Source organism: Metopolophium dirhodum, chromosome 3 (assembly GCF_019925205.1).
Source record: "Metopolophium dirhodum isolate CAU chromosome 3, ASM1992520v1, whole genome shotgun sequence".
NCBI lineage: Eukaryota > Metazoa > Arthropoda > Insecta > Hemiptera > Aphididae > Metopolophium > Metopolophium dirhodum.
In genome coordinates, this window is record NC_083562.1 from 11,679,105 (window position 1) to 11,700,951 (window position 21,847).

Below are 21,847 nucleotides of genomic sequence, written 5' to 3' on the forward strand. Positions count from 1 at the left end.
GATTACGTTATAGAACGTAACATATGTAATGATTATTTCTGCTATATTTTGATATGTTATATTTTATTATTTTCAAAAAAAAAAATAATGAGTAAATCGTATACATGTATTGCGGAACCGAAAAGAAAAACACTTGAAAAGCAAAAATACGTATTGGGTGGTTAGTTGTATATTACATTCCATAAATAACTCCGACCCTTGCGCGTAAAGTTCAAGCTCGAGACACGTTTTATACGCCTACGGCTATTTCAACCCATTATAATGACGCACGAAATGAAGTCTATTTTGAGCTTGATCTAGCCGTTTTCGTGGAAAAGGCAATTCTAGCGGATATACCCTTTTGGACGAATTCGTGTAAAACCGGTGGAACGGAAAACAAACTATATATATTCGTCTTAAAACTTTTCCCTTGACAACAAAAAAAAAGAGAAAAAAGATTCAAACGCAACAAAGTAAAATAAATTGAAAAACGGAAAGCTCTTTTGTACATAAGCCTCCCCGGCGAAGCTCCCGGTGATCTTATATTATATAATATATATATCTGCAGTTGAGGACATTTCCTTTTTAACCGCAAAATTACAACGGTCAAATTAACGGTCTCCTTGACGGTTTTGTGTTCCAAGAGTTGGATCAATACCGTTTTAATATATTATTATTATTATTATTATGATTGTTGTTGTTGTTGTTCGCTTTCTAATATAAAATAATAATGTGTATATTATAGTATAAACACTGTTTTTTGTTCATCTAATCGTGGAAACGTGTTTTTGACACACTTCATAAGTTGTTTGTACAGATGTAATTAAACGATTGTACCACCTATACGCATAAAAACAAACAAAGCGATGTTGGTACCTACAAATGACGCTAATGGTGTTATTTAAAAATATCCACCCACTACATAAACAGATAGGTAATAAAAGTTGTATTAAAAATGCAATAACGATTGCAATTTCGTTTTTCTGTTTTTTTACCTATATATTTCTGTTTCAAACAAAGTTTGTTCTCGTTCTCTACCTGTATATTGTTTTCACGAGTAATTGAAAACTCCAATCACGAAGTATTGAAAATATATTATATAATATACCTATGTATTTGTTCACAAAAGAAAAAACAAACCAATCGGTCCAGTTAAAAGTCATTAAAAATTAATTTAATTTCTTAATTCTACTTTGGATGCTATATATATATGTCTGTATGTGTGTGTGTGTGTGTGTGTGTGTGTGTGTGTGTGTGTGTGTGTGTGTGTGTGTGTGTGTGCACTATACACTATACAGGTCTTTATGGCTTATATAGTTCTATCAGGGCCGCACTAACTTTATTATAACGATATTTGCACGCTTGCCGATCGTAAAATGATTGTTAAAATGTTTTTAGGGCACGAACAACAAATACACAAATTTCAAATGTACCTATGTATATGATAACGGAGACAAACTATCCAGGAATAAACATTATGCGAACCTATAATATGTGTATAATATATTATGCAACTCCCGTTGTAAACATAATAATTGGTTTTAATCGCGTCAATTACACTGTCGTCTCGAGAATAAAATACTTGTTTTATATTATATAACATTATCGGCGGGTAAACGGAATTATAACGATAATATATTCCGTGGGATAAAATGCCATTTGTGAGGTTGCAGACATAATATAAATATATATTATGCATATGCGCATGTGCTGCAGTACGAATCTACTCGGGCTCCAGATAATGATTCGACTCGCGGATAATTAGAAATATACATATACACATTAGACATATTATACATATAACGGAGCACCGTCGCTCGGCCTGAGATCGCTCGGCTTAATGTAAATTCTAGGACTGCGATAAGATTATAACAACAATAAGACGACCACTTGAGATTGCGACCGCTTCGGCGGCGGTGACATTGATATTAAACGAAGTCTGCTCGGATATAGAAACAGTATGGTGGCGACCCACAGACTAGCGATGGCAGCAGTCGCAGTAGTAAGTAATACGGTAGTAGACAATGTAGTACCTAAGTTATATATAAGTGGAGACCAAAACCGCATAAAACGTTTTCGAACTGTTGACGTTTTTGATCCTTTCGGGCGATTATCCTTTCTCTTGTTCGGACAATACACAGACCTTCGTCCACCGCGCATTTTCTTTGTCCGCAAACACGACCTTTCCGAACGATATTTCCTAGTACGTCAGCTCCTATATTTGTCAAAATTTGAGTGCGGATGTAAACAATTTAATAGTTTATATATATAATATTGTAATATAACCTATTATAGTACTGCAGTGCAGGGACGTTTTCTGTTTACCACATGTGTTTACCATACATGCACATATACTATGTATCCACGGGCCATGTGAGATTTCTAGACACTCAAACTCGACTTTCAAACATTTTCGCCATCGAAACGAGACTGCTAAAGCGCCAAACCGTATTACAAACCCTTATTATTATCCCATATCGAAAATCCTTATCAACTCCTCAAACTTTTGAGTTTTAATTATTCTATTGCGTTTTTTAACCGACCATCATATCTGCTGCGAGTTACGCCAGCAGCTAATATGCACATAACCTAACTTACGGTTAAACGTTGATTGACGTTATGCATGATAATATGTTGACGCGAACGTGTTCGCGGTCTAATAAAGCTCATCAATAATGTACTGTATATGATTTTTCAAAAAAAGCCGCCGTTGGAGACGAAGGCGGTCAACTGCATTCAAAACCGTTACAACGGCCAGCAATTGGCGATATTCAGTGGTCGTATAAAAGCGTTCGCGTGCGATGGCTGTGTGAGAAATATCAATTGTAACGGGACAAATCGCGCGGAAATGATATATAATATATAAATAAATGATTTCCCCTCCCGTTTTGTGTATAATATATAAGTACGGGTGCAAAAATATAAATTGTATAAATCACGTTATTGTTTACGACACCGATGAGAAATGGTAAATAAAACTCTGACGATTATTATATTTTCTTGTTTATATATATATATATATCGAACTTAGAAATTGGCAAAAACCGTAGTGAAAACGAGCAGTATATATATATATATATTACGTACACCACTTTCCACGCACCACGAAATCGTGGTCTGATAATAATTTATTATATCGTCGTCGGCGGCGATGGTGGTGGTGGTCCATTAGAGAAATGTGTCGTTTTATAAATTACGACCGCAACTACGCGTATATATATATACGATTGTCGGTCGGTCGGTCGGTTTGTCACACCTTCGACTTCTTCGTATCACTACGTGCACCCCACCTGCGCAACAATCACCGAAATGCGTTTCTCCGGGTGCCGACCGCGATGAGGAATATATATATATATAGGAGGTACCTACCTAAAACGTAATTTATCTATACATATTATATTCGAGTAGATAACCGCGTGGTGTGCTTACATACAGCTTTTAAAAGTGCGAACAATCGGTAAACGTCAGGTTTTTGCGAATCCGATGCCGACAACCACAAAGTTTTATAATGTATTATACATACACATTGCGGTGGCCGGTGGTGCTGGAATGTGCAAATAGGGTATTTATTATTTCGTGATTATTACAGTACAATAGGTATTTAATAATACGTATTCAAATATATCTTTGTTGGCCTTTCTATGGGTACTTTTTTTTTTTGTCTACTCTTTTGGTTAGAAATAAACTATTTTAAAAGCTCCTTGTATAGCTGATATGAACCAATATATACTTTTAGAATGGTTTGAACGATTCTAACAATCTGACGTCATTTGTTTCCTTATTTTTCGTTACCCATTTAAACAAATGTCGATTGAATATTTTTCTTTTTATTGGGACTATAATAGTTTTTATAATATGGGAAGGTCTGACACAAATGGAAAAATAACACAGAGTTATACTTCCATTAACCAAACGTCTTGTTTCTCATATTACATGTGATATTTCTATTATTGACTAATATGCTGATACGTTGTTAATATTTGTATTTCTCTCAGAATGTTAATCTTTGACATTTTCTGTACATCATCATTTCGAAACGATAAACATATACCAATAAATATGCTTAAAAAAATCGAGTAATAACGTTCTTGTAATTTTTTAACGGGTTTTTAACGAGTTTTTAATGGGCTTCTATTATAAGTTACTATCATGTTTTAAATAACGAACTCTTTACAAAAAATACAAATGTGTCATTTTTTGCATTTTCTTTGATAACAAGTTAATAACAGTTTTCATTTTGTTGTACTCGTAGTTTAGTTGAAGTGAATAGGTATTTAAAATTCAAGTATATCTATATATGTATTGTGCATTAGAACCAATTGATAATAATTTACCGACGTTCCTAATAACTGAATTAGTATTAAACACATACATTCCTTTATAAAAATGAAAATACTTATAATACGATAAATTGTTTATTTTTAATTTTCTAACCATTTAAATAAATGTTATAATATATTGATTCATATCATAGGTTACGTAAATATAAACAAATATAATATATGTAATTTATCTTCAAAACAAGATTTAGGTGTGTATAAAAAAAAAACCACGCGTAACTATGTTCTATTAATTAATCATTCAATTCTCAAACTCGATGACGACAATATCAAAGTTTAGTGTGGAAGAAACCGTGCAACTCGTATTTATTTTTTATAGCGTTCCGTTCGTTTCTTTCGTTGAAATTTCGAGTGCACCGCCGATGAATGTTTCGTGGAGGCGTATTCCGGACGTATTATTTATGATGTCGGATAAAAAGTGTACTTGTACACACGCATTGGCTTTAGGTTTTTGAGCGAATAAAATATAAAACTAAATAAATAAACAGTAAGGTCGCGATCGAAAGCTCTCGTATCTTCGTCCCGTGAGATGGTTTTTTTTCTTTCTTTGCGTTTTCGTCTCGACTATGACGCCAAAGCGTATAATATGTAATAAGAACGTTATTTACCCGAATTTCTGGTCAAACATTCTTACCGGGCTTAGATATGTACTTAGTGTGTGTATTTTTTTTAGTTTTAAATCGACTTTTGACGTCTGATTTAAACCGTTCAGATGACTCGTAATCATCGATAAAACTTATATTGTATTTTCTTTATATTATTCCAGTCGAAAGCTGTAATTTGACGTGTCCATAAACTATACATAATGTCATCAGTCATATAACGGATACCTATCGACAATTCGATAATTTTGTAAATCATACTTTTCAAAAATAAGAGAATATTTTTTAGTGATAATTATTGTGTACTTTTTAATTAAATTTTTTTTTTATATTATTATTTACTTATTTGAGTGTTTTTATTTATAAATTAATATAACTCAACTTATATAAAACTCAAAGATATAGGAAAATTAATCTGTGTATTTTTGTCGAATTTTACATGTATTTTAAATTTAAATCTAGAAATAAATTATTGCAAATTAAAAATGTTATTATACTGACAAAACCTGACAAGTGAACATGAATCAACGTTTTCGTCTTTAAGTTATTAGTATGATAATAAAGGTGAATATTTTAATATATTATTAATAATAACAAACCTCAATATTGTATATAATATCGATTAGGTCAAACATAAATATTGAATTTACTTACGAAAACAACGAATACGGATAATGTCACGTTTAGGTTCTAAATTATAATGAGGAGGACTACTTGAACTTGGTTCCAGGTAAACTATTTTCTAAAAAATTCGATTCCACACTTCAATAAACCAAAGTTTAATTATTTGCAAACTGTTAGGATATAATATTATTATATATACATATATGAAGCAAATCGCGGCGAGTATATTATTTCTGATATTATTTTTTTTTATTATTATTCGTATATTTATTGTTTCTATACTTTATCGTTGTTTCAATCGTGGAACGTCGTACCTACCTGTATAATTGTATTGTGTGCACTAAAATTTAAATCGAATCGCAATCAATTAATCGGATATGCGAGTGCGGCACGTGCAACATAATATTATTTCCTAGTTAATAAATTATTTTTTATAGGTTTTTCGCTCTACGGACGATTATGATTTTTATACGCGTTTTATTATATGGGTAGGTACCTATATAATCGCGAGGCCCGTTCTTGAAATTTATGTTTTCCCATTAAATACGTGCTATTGATTTCTTTTTTTTCTCTCTACTCCGCGTATCTTATCAATAGTTGAATGTTTTTCTCCTCGACAATTATTATACTACACAGCACCTATATTATGATAATATTATATTATAGGGGTACGGAATAATATATAATTAAAAAAAAAAAAAAAATTAAAATATACATAAATATGACCGATCGAAAGTCAACACAATATCTAATATTATATAGTATGCGACTTCGAGAGCGTATTAATAAAATATTATAACATACACATTTAGGTAGCCGTCGATAGAACGTTTTATGTTATATACATCCCGTGGTTAAGATATGTTTGTGATGTTACAGCAAGTTGTTACATTATTGTCAGTCGAACGCCTTACCGTGGAAACCAGAAGCAACCGAAATCTCGCCCGAGCGTGTTTGCGTGCTCGTGTGGGTACCGCATATTATAATGACGCGCAATTTATCATACTTTGTGGTGTTACGATAAATCTCCATCCAAGTCTGGGACGCTTGTGCGCTTTATTTATTTGTTGTTAAAAGGTCACATCGATCGATTCCGTCCTGCGTTATATTATTATTATTATTATTATTATTATCATATACACGCCACGATAAAACGAAAAAATAATAATTTATACGACGACAAACGACGATGACATATTATTGTACATCCGATGGTCGTAACATCCGACAAACTCTTCACGCACAGCGATTTGCCTATTGAAGTGTGATAAAAAGCACCGGTTAACACCGATGAGTACAACTTGCCATTATATATGTATACACTTATATATTATATTGTACAGGTACACCGCATTCGCAATTAATATCATACCGAGGTTAGACATTTCCGCATCCCGAGTCCGTCACAATAATTATAATGTAGGTATCGATGTATTAAAACTGCAGTTATCGTTATTATAATAATATAATAATTCGCACGGTGTTTTTTTTTTTATTCCTGTCCACGTGTAAAGTACAAACCTTCTATTTGCGAACGATACGAGTGGAGAACCATATTTCGTTTCCACTTTTAAGTACCTATACACCTAATTACGTTTTATATTTTCGCACATTGTATAATATACATATAATGATGTGTAATCCATTATCGATTTCAATACTTTTAATATTGTATAGCTGTGGACACTCGTTTTTTATATTATTTGTAATTTCAATATGCCATTCGATACTTACGCTATACACAGGTGTACATGTATATTACCTACCAACCTTTAATTAAAAACATAACGATATTCATATTTTTTCCGTACAAATTGTAGGTTATCCAACAACTAACAGTACACCGATCGATACCTAATTATTATTATTATTATTTTTTAATTATACCCGTGAGTAGCATGGTTTTGAAATAATTCGATACCGTGACAACCTATATAACATATATTGTTTCTGTTAATTTTTTCTAACCTTTAATTATTTATTTGTTTTTGAATAATAAAAAAAAAACAATTTAACTGTGATGAATATCATAATAATTAATAATATATTCCATGTATCTTATACTCGATAAGTACTTATTAATAACTTATTCAATAGCCACCTAAAAAATGTCATACACTTGAATTTACATGTAACTTGGAATTGTAATTATGTTTAATAATTGATAAAAACAAGATCAATAGATCAGTACTTACATAACATGACTACAAGGCAGCATATTATCATATTATGTTCGTTGCGGAAATCTAAAAATCATTATTCGAAACACTGGACGCAGTCAAATCTAATATTTCAACTATAGTATAGGTAATATATTTAGGCATATAAATATGTTATACTAAATACTATATGTACCTAAATAATCTGATGGTCGGTTGTATATCGTTGCCATGCACTACGTACAGTAATTGAATCTCGTGCTTTTGATTCTAAATCAATAATAAGGTTATTATATATCAATATCGTATACTCGCCATCGATGAATATTAAGTCTTAGTAATGTGTAGTTGTTTCTCTCATTCGAGATGGATTGAACTTTAATAAGAATTTTTTCAACTCATAAAAATATTTAGAAACGTTTAATTTCTCGTAGCCATACTTCAACGGAATCAATTCATCGATATGAAAAAATATACATCCACACCACACGTCATAATATCATAATATATTATTAAAATAATTGCATCCGAGTGCGGTTTCTAATAGTTTTGCAATTCGACCAAAATTGCAATTTATTCTCTCATGCAGTAAAGTGAATGTTTATCAATAAAATAAAAATCACAATTTATAATATTTTCTTTTTACATAATATAATTGAGCGTTTTTATTTTTTTTTACTATTCTCGTATTGTTGCAGTAGTTATTTATACCATTATAATATATTTTATTGAAATAATATATTTTAATTTAACGTTTATATACTACAAACATCTAAAATACAACTTCGAATGTTACATAAGTACATAACTACTTCAAAGTGGTTCGAAAAGTTAGACTTAAGCAACGTTTTACTATAGTCTTCGCATCAGTTACACACACAATGTGTACACTGTACTCTCATTGAAAATAATTGATTGATATCTTTTAATGTTAAATTCTAAAGATACAAACAAATGGAATTTAGGTCGATAAAATAAAACCCCATTGAATCATCTACGTAGCTTTATATCAGCTATACACCTTATAGTTGTATAATATAATTAAATTTGATAATAAACGAGAATATCAACAATGTCTCCAATGTCTTAAGACGACGAATAATACACCGAGAATGTAGACTGTAAAAACTATACAGTAAACGCTTGTGATCTGTTGTGTCTCGGAATGCGTTTGGAATTCGATAGATACGCGTATTATACTTATTGCAAAACAATTTAATTTATTTTAAAAAAAGTATTCGTACATATTATAATACAATTTTATTGACATATTTCTAAAAATGACTTAATAAAAATATATTAAATAAATACCTATGTATATTATATTACTTAATATTTCTTATGTACCTATACATTTGGTATTTTTGGTTTTTACGTGCAAACCGTGCAATTAGTGACAAAAGACATATGTCAATGTTTTTAATCAAAAACATTTCTATATTTTATTAAAAAAAAAAAATATGTACAACTTATAATGATCAATTCATAATTAAGACGTTACCGCGTTAACCTAACCTATATGATTTTATTTAAATAAACGACTGAGACATTATCATATAATATATAATATTATATTTCATGCAAAATAGTAAAACATTAATTTTGAAATAACCATTTCGCCTACATACCATAATAATTAATAACAGTAGTGATATACATCAATCTACCTATAGACTTTGTGTCTGTAGATAACAAAGCGAAACAAAACGCCATCGTTCGACCGCGGTTAGTCTGAATTTATACTACAACAATAATTATACCATTATCATGGTAGTCGCCGACCGTGACCACTGATCTCCGCTCGTTCACAAATGCCGTTGTTCGCGCGATTGTTGGTCGAAAGCGCTCCGCCAAGTGTCCGCGAGTGTCGTGTTCGCCGCGACCGTCTCTTTTAGGGGGGAAATTACTTTCGGCGGAATCGATATTATGGTGTATAATATTATATTATTATTAATATCCCTAGACCACTCTCCTGCGACAATATAACAATATTGTCTGCACCACTGCCATACAATTAAAATATATTTGTATTGTGTTTTATATTTTATAATATTATGCACGCGATCGTCGACGAACAACGGCGGTTGTTTTGCAGTGACATTTTCCTGAAAAAATTAAACAAATAAAAACCTTCGTATATACAGTCATCTTTGCCGTCCGGTTCCGGTCGCGTCGTCCAAAGATAATTCGCAATATAAATAAAAAATAATTTGACATGTCCGCGAATAACAGAAATGCATGCAATAGATATAAATGTGTATAATTACCTGTAGTATTATTATTATTATTCGTACCTATGAAAAAGTGTATTATTGTATATTTTCATATCGTACCGCAACGACAATGAAGCGTATCATTTTTTTTTCCGTGACGTCCGTAACTCATTTTTATTTATGCATACATTTGGTGGATTGACGATTTTTTATTTGTTTGCAGGTGGTGAACCATGTGGGCAGAATGAGCCGCGGCCGAAGAAAACTGTTGGTGTACGGGCTGGTCGTCGGCACGTTACTGTTGCTGGCGTACAAGCTGCGCACGTGCCCCGAACCCGAACCCCAAACCATGTTCATGATGCCGAAAGACGTGAGTATACCGCATATATTGTACCGCGATATTACGACGATACCTACAGTAAAAATTATTTTAAAATTTCAAAATATTATTTTACCCGTAAAATTACGACTGAGTGAACTTTAGGATTCCTGCTGGTAATGGCGTAGTTTTAGTCCCGATGGGTGTGCCGGGGGTAATGGGTGAGTGGGTCGCGCCAACTATTGCATCGGGGTTCAATATAATAGGACGCGCGATCCGCGTATGCAATTTTTTTTTAAGGGACGAATTGTGGTTATTATGGTTTTTTGAAATTCCACGGATACGTTCAGGAAAAAAGTCATCTACAGGCGGGTTGTTTTTCATTGATATAATATTTTACTATTTTTTTTTTTTTTTTAACTAAGAATGAAATCGATTAGTATTCTAAGTTGTTTATGATATAGACACGTATTACACAGTGGAAACGACGGCGGAATAATAAAAATAAAGTGCTAATGGTCTGACACCGTTTGTTTTTTTTAATTATTTTCTCTCCATATCGATTTGTTCATATTTAATTTACGCACCTATACACAGTCCCGACGAAAATTTCTCCGTTTTTAAGTAGTTCGCGTGGCCGCAGGGGTATAATGTCCCATACATAATATATTATCAGTCTTACCGTTTTAAAACATTAGATCCTATTGTGGATCCCTCTCGATACATCATTGATCATAATATTAAAAAGTAATATGCTGCCTATATAATATTATTACGACTCGAAAATGTATAGAACATTGTAACGATCACAAACCGTTTTTTCTCGCGCGTAATAATATATGAACACAAAAGAATTTTAAATAATATATCAAATGTATGTTACATATGAAGTTTTACAAAAGGAAATTCTTATTTCCAGAATTTATAGTTATATAATTGGCTATATACACTCGATAAACATAAAACCTGCTATAAAAAAAAAAGTATTTTTTTCACACTATATTAGCGCGATTATTGCAGTATTTTGTTTTATTAATATAATTATTATCACATGTAATATTATAATATTATTATCTTATCGCTTAATTATAAATTATAATAAAAAAAATGCACAGATCCGGAAGGTCTCACGTTTATACTTCACCGCTCTCATTTTTAAACGTACAATTAAAAGATAATATCATGACGTCTTCAAAATTGTTATTACCCAAATAATACAATTTATAAGATTTTTTTTTACCTTACATACGTAGTATACTTACGTAGTCGTAAATTTATTTATACGATATATATATATATTACCTACTATAATATATTTTCTATATAATAATTATAATATTATTTATCACTAAAATGTCCCTTTATAGCGCCGTTGTATGCAGTTACTTTTAAGTTTTATACAACGTTATAACTTATATTATTACCGATAATCACATGGCAGATTCTATACATTTTGACTTATTGTGTGCCATAAGCAGGCCGCCGGGCTTAAAAATTGCCATGTAAAGATAAAATACGATAAGAAAAACGTTTTGTTTCGTGTTAAGTTCATTAATATTATAATCCATATATGTTTTAACTTATTTAAAATCGTCCGAATTAAATATAATAAAATATTATTATAGCCGCGGGGGCAATGGAATAATCTATAATCTCGGGGTAATAAATGTAATAAATATATGTATTTATAAACCCTATACTACCTGCAAATAAATTTGTTAAATTGCATATACCTATCTAATTAAATAATAAAAAAAAAATCTTGTACGAAAGTCATAATATATTTTTTATTTTATGATAATTTCATGTAAATCGAATTGAACTATAAACAATCGAATTCGTCGATAACTGTCAAACTGCATCACGACATATTTTACGATGTCTATATATTAAAATACATAGTACATATATGTGAATACGTTCTCTTTGTGTTTCGTGAACATTAAAAAATATTTTATACGTACCTATCATAGATTCAGCTACAGATAGTGTTAAAAAAATATTTTTAAATTATATTTTTTTTTCTATATGAACGTGTAATTTTATTATTATACATACTGCGAATGAAAAATTGAACGGGACGATACAATAACCATGCCTGTAATAATAACGGATGTTAGAAAATATTAAGCATAGCGTGTTGCATTTTTTTGGGGAAAATGATTTAGACGCAGACGAAAAGGATACATGTCCGGTTAACATTTGAAGCCGAAACCGATTAATCACTTAATCCGTTTCGCTTGTAATAAATCACTTTAAAAAATTCTACTTTATAAATATCGTAAGGCTTACGGAATTCATGTGCCGTGTACTTGCAGTGTAATATTCCGTAAGACGTATTCGGACTTCCGTTTTTTTTTTTTGTTCGTACAACATTATGTGCGCAGTATTATAATATTATAATTTATAATTATATACGACTGTTAGTGGTTTAAACATCGCGTGTTGTTCCGATACACGATAATTTGTATTCCCTGTGTTCAAGTTATCAATTAAGGTTTGACATTGTTTTAGATTCTGAGTGAAGTGTCTAACGAGGAAAGTGTATTGTCGTTTTATAATGGTGTTTTTTTTTTTTATACTTTTATACTTAATGTAATTTACTGTGGACTTTTTTTTTTAGTAACGAATTTCCCAAGCCTCATTTAGTGATAGGAAATCGATTGTAGGTTTTACTATTCAGACTTTAAAGAGATTACTTTTCATTTTCTTATTTGTTTCTCTAAGCGTGAACAAAATTTACTGACAACCGCCGAGAAAAATTTAATTGAAGAAGTGTCAGCAACCGCAGTTTTGGAAAATAACAGTTTGCATAGTTTCAATTGTGAGCTCCGTTCTAAATAAGTTATAAATCTTTTCGCGTGCTATGATTTATCATTGTTTTTAAGTTTTATATGACAATATTCCATATTTCCTCTTCCGAATTATTGAGAGAGACAAGAAGGATGCTCAACAACAGCGGTCTCTATATTATTCAGACCGCATTTTTGGAAAAAGTTTTTTTTCAATGTCCATTATATTTTGCTTGGTCTAACACTGGATTATGTTATTTTTGACCATCAATTACAATAAGTAGCTATTTCATTGTTGACTATTTAAAAATAACAATATTTAATATCACCATGTTCCCGAAAAATATTTAATTGGCGGCACCATTGCCAATTTTTCATTACCGCTATAAATATTAAATTGGAATAATATAGATTAATAACATTCTACTATCCCGTGTTCATATTATATTCACTTCCGTACATTCAATTTTCGTTTCGGAAATGAACTCGAATTCGTGTAATGAAACAATTATTAACTATACAATATTGTTGATATAAAAAAAATATATTTTTTCGTCTGCTCTCGATGTTGCAGTATAATAGGTCGTTGTATTATTGTTCTATTGTCACCGACAATTTTTTTAATCTCAGACTCATATTCCTTTAAAAAGTAACAGAAGTTTATTAAAATTCCAAACAGTCGGGACGACTTTCATGTCCCTTTCATCGAGACTTTTTATTTTTTAATGTTCATAATATTGTGTATACGTAACATAACGACGTCATTGTTAATATCGGACAATATACTAAAAAAAAAAACTTGTAGAAAACTTTAGATGACCAACACAAAGTATAATATTACAATTTACAACCATGTTGCATTATGGTCTATAATATACTATAAATATAATGCACTGATGCAATAAACGGGTAGATCCCCCGGTCCGAACAACGCCCCTTAGGTCGTTATTAACTATATTCATATTGCCAGTGCTAAATTTTATTTAGTAATAATAATAGTATTAATGGCCCTTTGTAGAGTAAAATATATAATATCTATGGTATAATAAAGGACCGATTGGTCGTGGTGAAAAATAGTTTTGTAAAAATATTTTAGTTTTAAAATTGCAGCATAATATTTGAAAAAAAAAATGTTGTGTATCATTGAAATAACTTTGCAGCACTTATATTGTATCGTTTTTTTTTCAGAAATTTGTTACCGATGAAAACATGAAGATCTACTCTTATGATCGAAACATGCCACTAATATTCATCGGTGGCGTGCCCAGATCCGGCACTACGCTCATGAGAGCCATGTTGGACGCTCATCCGGACGTCCGGTAAATATAACGGTTGAAATATACATAAATTTGCCAATTTATAGTTAATATAGTTATGAATATCTTACAACTTTACACACATTTTTAGTATACCTATCTACGTATTTTTCCAGCCAGTTATATCTAGTTGTTGTAGAAATATAGAGATTGACTTTTGTATTTGAAATACACTTTAAATATTTCTTATTTTTCATACTTAACATACTTAAACACTATTTCTAACTACTTAGCTGATTACAAGTGATTGGACATCAGGATTTGCCCGTATTATACATTTTAATATGATATAACTTTATTAATATAGAAAAGGGCTTCCGGCTTATAAGGCACTAATTATTCGATCAATTTTCTGTCGGAAAACGTACGAAAACTTTTTTATTGAATTTACAGAATATTGACCAATTATTAGACGAAGATATCGTATATTATAATCTGTATGATTATACATTTTTAATTGGCACGTTAGTCAATAAATTAGTATAAATATACCTAATAATACAGTACTTATATTACGATGCACATTTTGATTTCAACCGTGCGCTGCAGGTGTGGCCAAGAGACCCGGGTGGTGCCAAGAATTCTACAGATGCGCAATCACTGGTACAAATCGTCCAAAGAGTCACTTCGGCTGAAGGAAGCCGGAGTCTCTGAAGAAGTCATCAACTCCGCGGTTGCTTCATTCATTCTCGAAGTGATCGCTCGGCACGGGGTGCCGGCACCCCGACTGTGCAACAAAGACCCGCTGGCGCTCAAGTCCATGGACTATCTGAAGGTGTTGTTTCCCAACGCCAAGTACATATTCATGGTTCGCGACGGCCGAGCAACCGTCCATTCGATCATATCGCGTAAAGTGAGTAAAAACAAATTATATTATCCCATTCTCACCCGTAAACATTTTCGCGTACCTTATGTATAAATTAATTGTCCGTATAGATGATGAATTTATTACGGTTTTTATTGTTCAGCTTTAAAAGTTAAGATATATATTATTGAATAACTAGGTATGTTAGAACATAAAATTGTTTTTAAAAATCAGCAGTGTATAGCGCTACGTAAAATGTATTAGGTATATAAAATATATTTTATTATATTTTATATTTCCATTTATTCGTCCACTGTCGATAAATTATCCACAGCCAATTACGAAAATCCGTTTATTTTTACCATTTGTTCATTAAATATTATCTTTATAAATGGTCTTGTAAAATAAGCGATACGCGGATGCTGTTCATATTTTATAACAGCGAATGGTGAAGCTTTAGGTCATGATATCCGTAATCTAATAATAAATCGTGTATCAATAAACCGTATAATATTATAGCGTATTATGTAAATTGTCATAACGTCGTATTATCATATATTATGTATTATATATACATATATATACATTACACATAACTACATAAGACCATTGAGTTTTATCGATTTAAAATGTAAATCGATGAACGCATATCGCTGTTATAGCGATTTGATCCCAACTGCTGAGTCGCGAAAATGTTTTCGTTCTTAATAGTAGTATATGCCCAAAACAATATTACCTATAACTTAAACAGTTCAACGTGTCAGAGTTAAATAAAAAGTTATGTATGCTTTTCTATTTATTCTACGACCTGCGTGATTCTTTACTTGCTAATTTATACACTTTTTCCTAGTTCAGATCTTGTTTTGACTTTTTTTACTTAAACTGTATATGTACATAATAATACAAGCAAATTCTAAGTTTATCTGCACACGTGCCTATATACGTCCTGGCCCTCCACACGAGTTTATTCAGTGGAGCCCAGTTTTCATTGTATGAAATTCAAATAAAATAAAATAAAGAAATATGATATGTACCTATTGAAAATATATACCTCTCTGAAAGTATCGCATTAGCTGTGTCTATATTATTATTATAAGACATTTTAAGTAGGTAGGGTAATAAATATGGCTGTGATAACCATATTTATTATAATGCTAGAAGATGTATGATACATTTTTCTTATAGCATAAACAGTTTTCCTTCACATAGATAAGCAATATGATTGGAACAAATTATCGTCGGTCGATGAACGTTATAAATAAATAATAATATGATGTGTTGAGCAAAAAACTAATTTCGTTCACACCTCCTTCTTTTTTTTAATGAAAATATTAATTCAAAGTCCCGCGCCGTGGTACAAAATATATAATATACGAAAACTAACCCTGGATTTGAATGAATGCTACGCTCTTTAAGATAAATTACGAACGTTAATGGCCTTATTAGGTACCAGAATTATTTCAAAACTTGATAAACTTTAATAATTAAACTTAGTGAATAAATCAAATAATTTAAAAGTTTATTTACGAGACTGGCGTATACAATATTTAATACGTTTACGATGCGTTAATTGTATTCAGCGCAAAAACGTCTTCATAATTCATATATTTGTTTATTATCGTTTTGACTGAAAAAGTATTTTCTCGTCGGTTGGTGTGGCCCACGGGGGGGGGGGGGGGTAAGTTGTGTATGATATATATTATGGATATATTAAATATTATGTAACTATGTGACGTACCTATTACATTATACTGTGTGTGGTTTAATTTGTCGTTATTTTTGACGCGTCGTGGTGGTGTCTTAACGAATATTATACGCCATTGTGAGCAGGGTCGTTGGCGTCAAAACGTCGACGGTGGAATCAGTTGTGCATCATATCCGACACATATATTTTCTAGTTGTAAAATGAGGTGATTAATATTTTGATATATATATGTAGTTCGATTTGCATACAAACAACGGTGTTAGTTTGATGAAAACATTATGAATATCGAATAAATTAAAATGAAAACTCTTGCAAGACTATTGCTAATTGAACTAAAATTGTACTTTTTAATGTTGAACGTGTATCAGTAAGTTTTAGTTTGTTTACAAAACGAATAATTTTAATAACCATTTAGAGGATGTCAGCGCACTATTTGTTTTCTCTCTCTGGCCCACGCTAGACATGGCAAATTTTACGTTCACAATAATAATAATGTTTGAAATTAGAGTGGAATGGCCTCTTATAAAATTTAAAGGTAAGATTATAATCTAGGGAATCTTATTGACGTTTTATTATATTTTAATTTTAAAGCGAGTTATGATTATTTTAAAATTGTAAATTGTTTGTACATCTTAAAATACTCAAAAAGTCAAAACTCACATTAAAATTAAAATATAATAAAACGCCTATGGGATGCCCTGGATCATAATCTTACCTTTAAATGTTATAAGAAGTCATTTCGCTCTAATCTTAGAAACTATTACGATTATAATCATTATATACACCTTAAATGTGCCATGTCGCGTGTGGGTTAGATAGATAAAACAAATAGTGCGCTGACATTCTCTTAACTATGCAGGTTATACTTACGGCTTACCTTTAAATAAAATACATTTATGACAAATATAACATGTATAACGCAAGTATAACATGTGTACCACAATTGGGGATTATATAGATAGTTTTTGAAGCATTTAATTCCCATAGAATGCTACAATGAAACACTAAAAAGAACCTCTCAAAATGACAGTGTCGTGATGTTGTTACGACAACAACTATTTAACGTATCATTGCACCATACAACCGCATAATTGAAGTACGGTGTTTATTGTTATAATTTTGTTTGATTTTCCCAAGATCTATATTTCTTTATTATTATTATGGAATTATAAATATTACGCCTTTGTACGTTTTATATAGGTGACAATCACCGGTTTCGACTTGAACAGCTATAGACAGTGTCTGGAAAAATGGGACGACGCCATCGGCGTCATGTACAAAAACTGCAACAAAGTCGGGTCCGGATACTGTCTGATGGTGTACTACGAGCAATTGGTGTTGAGGCCTCGGGCCACGTTGACCGAGATTCTCAACTTCCTGGATATCCCGTGGAATGAGACGGTGCTCCACCACAATGAAATGATCAACAAGCCCGGTGGGATCGCCCTGTCGATGTAAGTCCATACTGACCTGTGCCCATATAATATATACTATAGGATGGTTTATTATCTTATCTGCCTTCTAAGGCGGTTGTCCATGTAGATTTGAACGAGCTAATTTCACTTAGGATTTTTTCCCATCGCTATATGGTACTTATTAATGATGAAATTAAACCACGCAAGCTTTCCGTGTACGTATGCATCTTCGTTGTTTTCAAATGTTTTTGGGATTTTTTTATCGTTTTTCGGCCACTCGTCTCAATTTTATTTTTCCAGGAAACAATACCCAATTCACAAAACAATCTATTTTCAGTATAATTGTAAACAGAAAAACTTTAGTTAACATTTTTATGTAAGATATCATAACTGCGTATTAAGAACATATCATATAAATTTTATATTTTTTAAGTAAATATATAGCTATCTTACCCCTACAGCTTATTTACCGTGTTTGTTCTTTATTGAAGATGAGGTATATAATATGCTAATATGTATTTAGAAAAATATTGTCTGCATCAGAATAATGTGAAATTTAATAAAAAAAGATCGTCAATCAAAAAAATAAAAATTTCAAAAATGTGTATAATATAAATAGTTTGAAACAAAAGTATAAACGATGACGTATTTAAAATTAAATTTACCCAAATTCTTTATTATAGATAATTGCTGGTTTATGATTAAACGATTTATATCTAAAATGGTGAATTTATTATTTTCCAAATTCGATTTCCACAGTATTATTCACATACTGAAGCCAAAATAGTATTTTCAAATCTTAATTTAGAAACCCGTGTGCGGAAGATATCCCACAATGTTCATGACGATAATCGGGTGTTACCAAAAAAAATCTCATCCCAACAAACATTTCCGAAAACGGTGGCTTATTGATTTTCCTTGGGTAAAAAAAAACGAGCTTAAAATTGTTCGATAGAATTGCATCTTTGCCACGGACATCGAAAATATATATTAGAATAGGCAAATGCGGTAAAAGATATTTCTTATTTTTTTTATTCCGTTATCCAGATATATCTCATCTTTCGACCGACACATCAGCAGTTACGTACCACATGTCTCAAACATACTTGCGCAAGCAATTTACTCAGTATAACAGTATATTATACAGTATAACCAATGCTTATTAACCAATTATTTTAGTAATAATATTAAAATCGTATCAATTAATGTTTTAATTTTTTTAGTTTTCTCTATTATTTCAAAATGTTGTGATAATTTTCAATTTTGACCTCCCAAAAGTACCTATCAACTAGATCCAATTTGGTGCATGATACCTCCTTGTATCGACTTGTTGATCGAATCATTTTTTTTATTCTAGAAAAAGTGTCTTGTGACACAAAAAAAAAAGCACACACATCATTGTAAAATCAATGCATTTATCGCCACGTTCAGAGAAACTAAAACCATAAACCGAATACCATTAATAACTGAATAAATGATTTTTTTTTAACCAAACATAGACGTGTACATGCGGTTTACGTCCAATTATCTTTACAGTCTCCCTTCGCTTTAGATCCGTGCCCGATGATCGGTATTGCTCATAAGTGAAAAACAATTTATCCTCCTCTCTCTATAATCCAATTATATATAGCCCGAAGTGTACGTGATGTCTGTAACGGTTGTGTTTGCTACAGGGTGGAACGTTCATCCGACCAAGTGGTCAGGCCGCTGTACCAAGAAGCGTTGACCAAATGGGTGGGCCAGATACCCGACGACGTGGTCAACGACATGGCAAACATCGCACCCATGCTGAGCACGCTCGGGTACGACCCGGCAGCCAATCCACCCACATACGGCATCCCGGAAAACGTGGCTGCACCGGAGCATCAATACGAATCGAGTGCCAGTGGTGATACGAAGCACACCACCACGCGCAAGCGATAGTCGAAATACATATTTTGTTTGTTTTTTTTTTTTTTTTTTTTTTTTTTTCAATTATTTCACACTTCTTATTGTTGTAATCGTTTAAATTTTGTGTACAATGTACAGGTACCTAATGTCCTAATATAATATAAACATGAACAAAATAATATTATAATATTTTATTAAATACAGCTGAACGGTTTGTGTGTACATAGTTTATATTAAATAAATATGATAAATACATATTACTATCCATATGTGTGTGTGTATATATATATATATATATATTTATGATGATAATATTTGTATGTATAATAATAATATGTTCTACTTATTATAACGATGATGTTGGGTATTATAAATGTATACCTAGATAATAAAGTCTGTACGTTATTATTACTATACTATTATTGTTCACGTTTTTTTTTTTTTTAAACAATTTTTATATATATATTTAAATATTATATTTTATTATTAACTTTCCTTTTTGTACTTAGATGTTTACACCGATTACGAGTGAGAGAGTACTTGTCGATAATTATAATAACTGTTTTTATTTTTTTTTTACATTATTGTTATAAAACGACAATCTCATTAATGTTTTCGACTTAAAAATGATAGATTTTTTTCTCTTCAAATATAGTAAGACTTGTATAATTTATAACGTGTTATTTCCTATTGGGACATGATTTTGTACACACCCCACGGCCCACTATATTAAAATATAATCTTTACCTATAAAAAAAATAGTTTTCAATCTAAATGTGTATTTTTGAGCCTTTCTCACTTTAAAATTACCAACTATATCCAATACCATAATAATTTTGACTAATAAATAGGTTATAGATATCAACTATAAACGATTCAATATGTACGCGTAATTATACAGTGGATAGAATAAAAACTGATTGTCACTAAGTACAGCAAAAATATTTCAAAAGTGGGCAAATAAATTAATCAATTAACCCAGCTAAGTTATATTACAATAAAACCTTTAAGTACACTTACTTGAATCAATAGGTTTTTGTGCGTTATTTTACCTAATATATTATCAGTGCCGTGGTTCCAAAATAAATTATAGTGATTTCATCATAAACGAGTAAATCTGTCAAATTATATTAAAACAATTGGTTTGCTTTAGTATGAATTGAATTCAGTTAATACTATTTCAAAGTAACTCATGATGTCAAATGTGAACATATTATTTGAAATTATAAAAATTATAAAAATTATAAAAATTATCAGTTATATACCTAACAGGGTAATTATTTGTGCATTCATTATTCTGAAATCAATTTGGTTTTCAAAAACCCCAAAAATGTACTGAGATAGCATTTAGGTACATCTGTTTTAAAGAAATCACACGTTATGTAGTTTCGCGCCAACAAGCTCCTTTTTTCCAAAATCCCTTATGCTTATTGTAGGTACTACACATGTATAGATTGTATAATTTTCTAAATAAAATATAGAAATATTGGCATGTTGTTAAATTTGATAAAAAAAAATAACGCTTCGACGCTTTCATCTGCTTGTTTGTGGTGTACACGCAGAGCAACCGATTTCACATAAATAATTTTTATACATTCTATAAACGTTCAGCCATCTGCCAAGATGCATTTCGTGACATCAAGTCGATTCGAATAGGTACCCAAAGAACACATCGCCAATCACTGTGC

At 31.2% G+C, this 21,847-nt stretch overlaps 1 protein-coding gene across 4 annotated transcripts in view; it reads left to right on the top strand.

Moving 5' to 3' along the window:
* Nucleotides 1–20,373, top strand: part of LOC132940465 (protein-tyrosine sulfotransferase) — a 105,339-nt gene extending 84,966 nt beyond the window's left edge. For 3 of the 4 annotated variants that reach the window (XM_061008096.1, XM_061008095.1, XM_061008098.1), the window contains 5 exons: nucleotides 10,141–10,287; nucleotides 14,217–14,347; nucleotides 14,894–15,197; nucleotides 18,055–18,308; nucleotides 19,943–20,373. In XM_061008096.1, coding sequence (XP_060864079.1) covers nucleotides 10,141–10,287; nucleotides 14,217–14,347; nucleotides 14,894–15,197; nucleotides 18,055–18,308; nucleotides 19,943–20,192 — 1,086 coding nt within the window. In that variant the 3' untranslated portion in view covers nucleotides 20,193–20,373. Of the gene's footprint in view, nucleotides 1–9,531; nucleotides 10,077–10,140; nucleotides 10,288–14,216; nucleotides 14,348–14,893; nucleotides 15,198–18,054; nucleotides 18,309–19,942 lie in introns of those variants that run through there. The other variant, XM_061008097.1, reaches the window with a different exon arrangement.
* Nucleotides 20,374–21,847: the final 1,474 nt, after the last annotated feature.